General features: G+C 40.2%; 1 protein-coding gene across 1 annotated transcript in view; it reads left to right on the top strand.

The window, feature by feature from the left end:
- The first annotated feature begins 574 nt into the window (after positions 1 to 574).
- RBM41 (RNA binding motif protein 41) overlaps positions 575 to 2,207 on the top strand; it is an 81,710-nt gene continuing 80,077 nt past the window's right edge. The window contains exon 1 of the mRNA XM_006889898.1: positions 575 to 627. Coding sequence (XP_006889960.1) covers positions 620 to 627 — 8 coding nt within the window. The 5' untranslated portion in view covers positions 575 to 619. The remainder of the gene's footprint in view (positions 628 to 2,207) is intronic.

The following is a 2,207-nucleotide window of genomic DNA, read 5'->3' as shown; positions in this document are numbered from 1 at the left end:
CCTCTCCAGCACCGCAACTCAAAGACATCAACTCTCCTATCATTCCTAGTCATTGTTCAGCTCTCTGATGCATAGCAAGTAACAGCAAAGACTGCACCTGTATTAGGCACACATTAGTCTCCAGACTGACATCTGTTGCTCTTCACTACTTTGTAGAGGTCTCTGACAGCTGACTTTCCCAGTGCAATTTGACTTTTAATTTCCTGGCTTCTGGTACCAAGAGTGTTGATTGTTGAGCCAAGCAAACTAATGCTGTCAACAATGTCATTCTCTTCACCATCCATCAGGGTTTAGGCTCTACAAAACCAAATTCAAGATAAAAGGGAGCCAGAATTTATTGGTATTAGATAGGAGACAAGACGTCAAATTTGACTGTTAAATTCGTGATCTGCATATTCTGGGTTTTGCTTTTAACCCATTGGAGAAATTCAGGAGATATTTGACCAATCACGGGCTACTCAATGCCTAGTTTCCTTTTTCAGTGGTTTTTAGACCTAATACTACAACTCCCAAAATCCCACGTTCTACCACAATCCCTTTAACCTTCAACCGCGTAGAGTTCTGGGACCAGTAGTCCGCGATCTAGTTACACAAGTTAGAGATAGGGGCCTGTGGAAACATGAAGAGGTAAGGGCTTGTACGAGGAGTAGGCGGCGTGGGGATCTCTGTTCTACCTTTTTATTTTGAAAATGGGTTTCATTAATTTCTCTTTGAGATGCGTCTTTTTCTCAGGGTGCGGTTTCTTGTGAGCGGTTAGACAAAGGGAGAAGGAGGAGGCGACACAGGCGAGACAGGCCTGCAGGGTGAAGTTCAGGAAGGGCGATTATGGGTGTTGGTTTATGTAGGAATGCCTTCTTGGCCCTGGCTTTTAGACCAAATCGCCGAGGCCATAGGAACTGGATAAATGCTATGGCGATTTCCTCATGGGCCCACCCTAGGCAAAGAGGGCTGGCCCATATCCATCACGCGTGGATTCACCCGCAAGCCCTTCCCTGTCTTGTCCTACCTTCCCTTCTTTCTCTCAGAGGAGCTCAGTGTGGTCACATTTGTTTGCAAGCTTTGTGTATTAAGGGAAACTAGCTCGGGCTTCGACAGCGAACAGCGCTTTTCAATCTTACAGTTTAAAAAAAGTGTTACTTTGTTTGTACAAATGTGGAAGACAAACACAAAACGGTTGGCTGTGTTTGGAGACAAACAAAAGCATTGGCTGCCAGCACTCCCCCCTAGTGTTTCAACTGTAAATGGCAGCTTTCATGGAAATGGTCTAGGTTAAGAGCCTGAGCCTCAAAATTACCGAGCATCAAGATTACTGCCAGCATTTTCAACGAATCCTCACTACTTTTGTGTTCATATTGCTAAAAAAATAATCACACTAGACTAGTGTAGTGCGTTTGAAATAGAAATATGCGCTTCCGCTGTCCCTTCATTTTTTTTTTTAAATCCCATTTTCAGATTATTTTCCTGCCTGAGAACCTTTTAGTTTGTTTGTTTGTTTGTTTGTTTAAAAATGTACAATACCTCAGACATGCGAAACAATGTACAGAATGCATACATAGAATAAGCTTAGGAAATAGAGCGTTACCGTATCTGTGTGTCCTTCCCGGATTGCTTCTCCTCCCTTTTTTCCTGAGGTAACCACTAGCCTGAATTTTGCGTTAGTGATTTCATTGCTTTGTGAAATAAAAAAAGTTTTAATATGTTAGCTTATTTCGAACAAAAAAATTTTTTAAACTTTTTTGTCTATTTTTAACTTTATTTAAGTGGACATGGAATTTTTCTGTGACTTGCACTACTTGTTCAGTGTTTCATTTTGATATTCCTCATTTTGAGATTGCTGCATTAACTGGCTTATTCTTGCAAAAGACAGTTTCAATTTAGCAAGCACTTGCTAAACTGCAGGTAAAAATTAAGGTATAAAAAGGCTGAAGGATATTGAAACACTTTACCAAGGCAATCCATGTCTTTTCGACCATGGGAATTTTGCTTATAGGATGTATGCCTTCATAACTCCCATAGTGGAGGACCATTTGTAAAGAAGACATTTAATATTTATTTTCTTTGTGGTGGTTAGCACATGTTTTGTTTGTTTTTTTTTAAATTATATTTTATTAATTTTCATAAACATTTACAGATATTTTGGGCTTCCACTCATTCATTGTTGCACTATTCTCTCTACCCTCCTCCCAGTTTGTTCTTGTCCAAATGCC

This window comes from Elephantulus edwardii, unplaced genomic scaffold (genome assembly GCF_000299155.1).
Source record: "Elephantulus edwardii isolate Elephantulus edwardi_28Jun2011 unplaced genomic scaffold, EleEdw1.0 scaffold00083, whole genome shotgun sequence".
NCBI classification, from domain to species: domain Eukaryota; kingdom Metazoa; phylum Chordata; class Mammalia; order Macroscelidea; family Macroscelididae; genus Elephantulus; species Elephantulus edwardii.
Note: the sequence above shows the minus strand (reverse complement) of the source record. Positions and strands in the feature narration are given on the sequence as shown.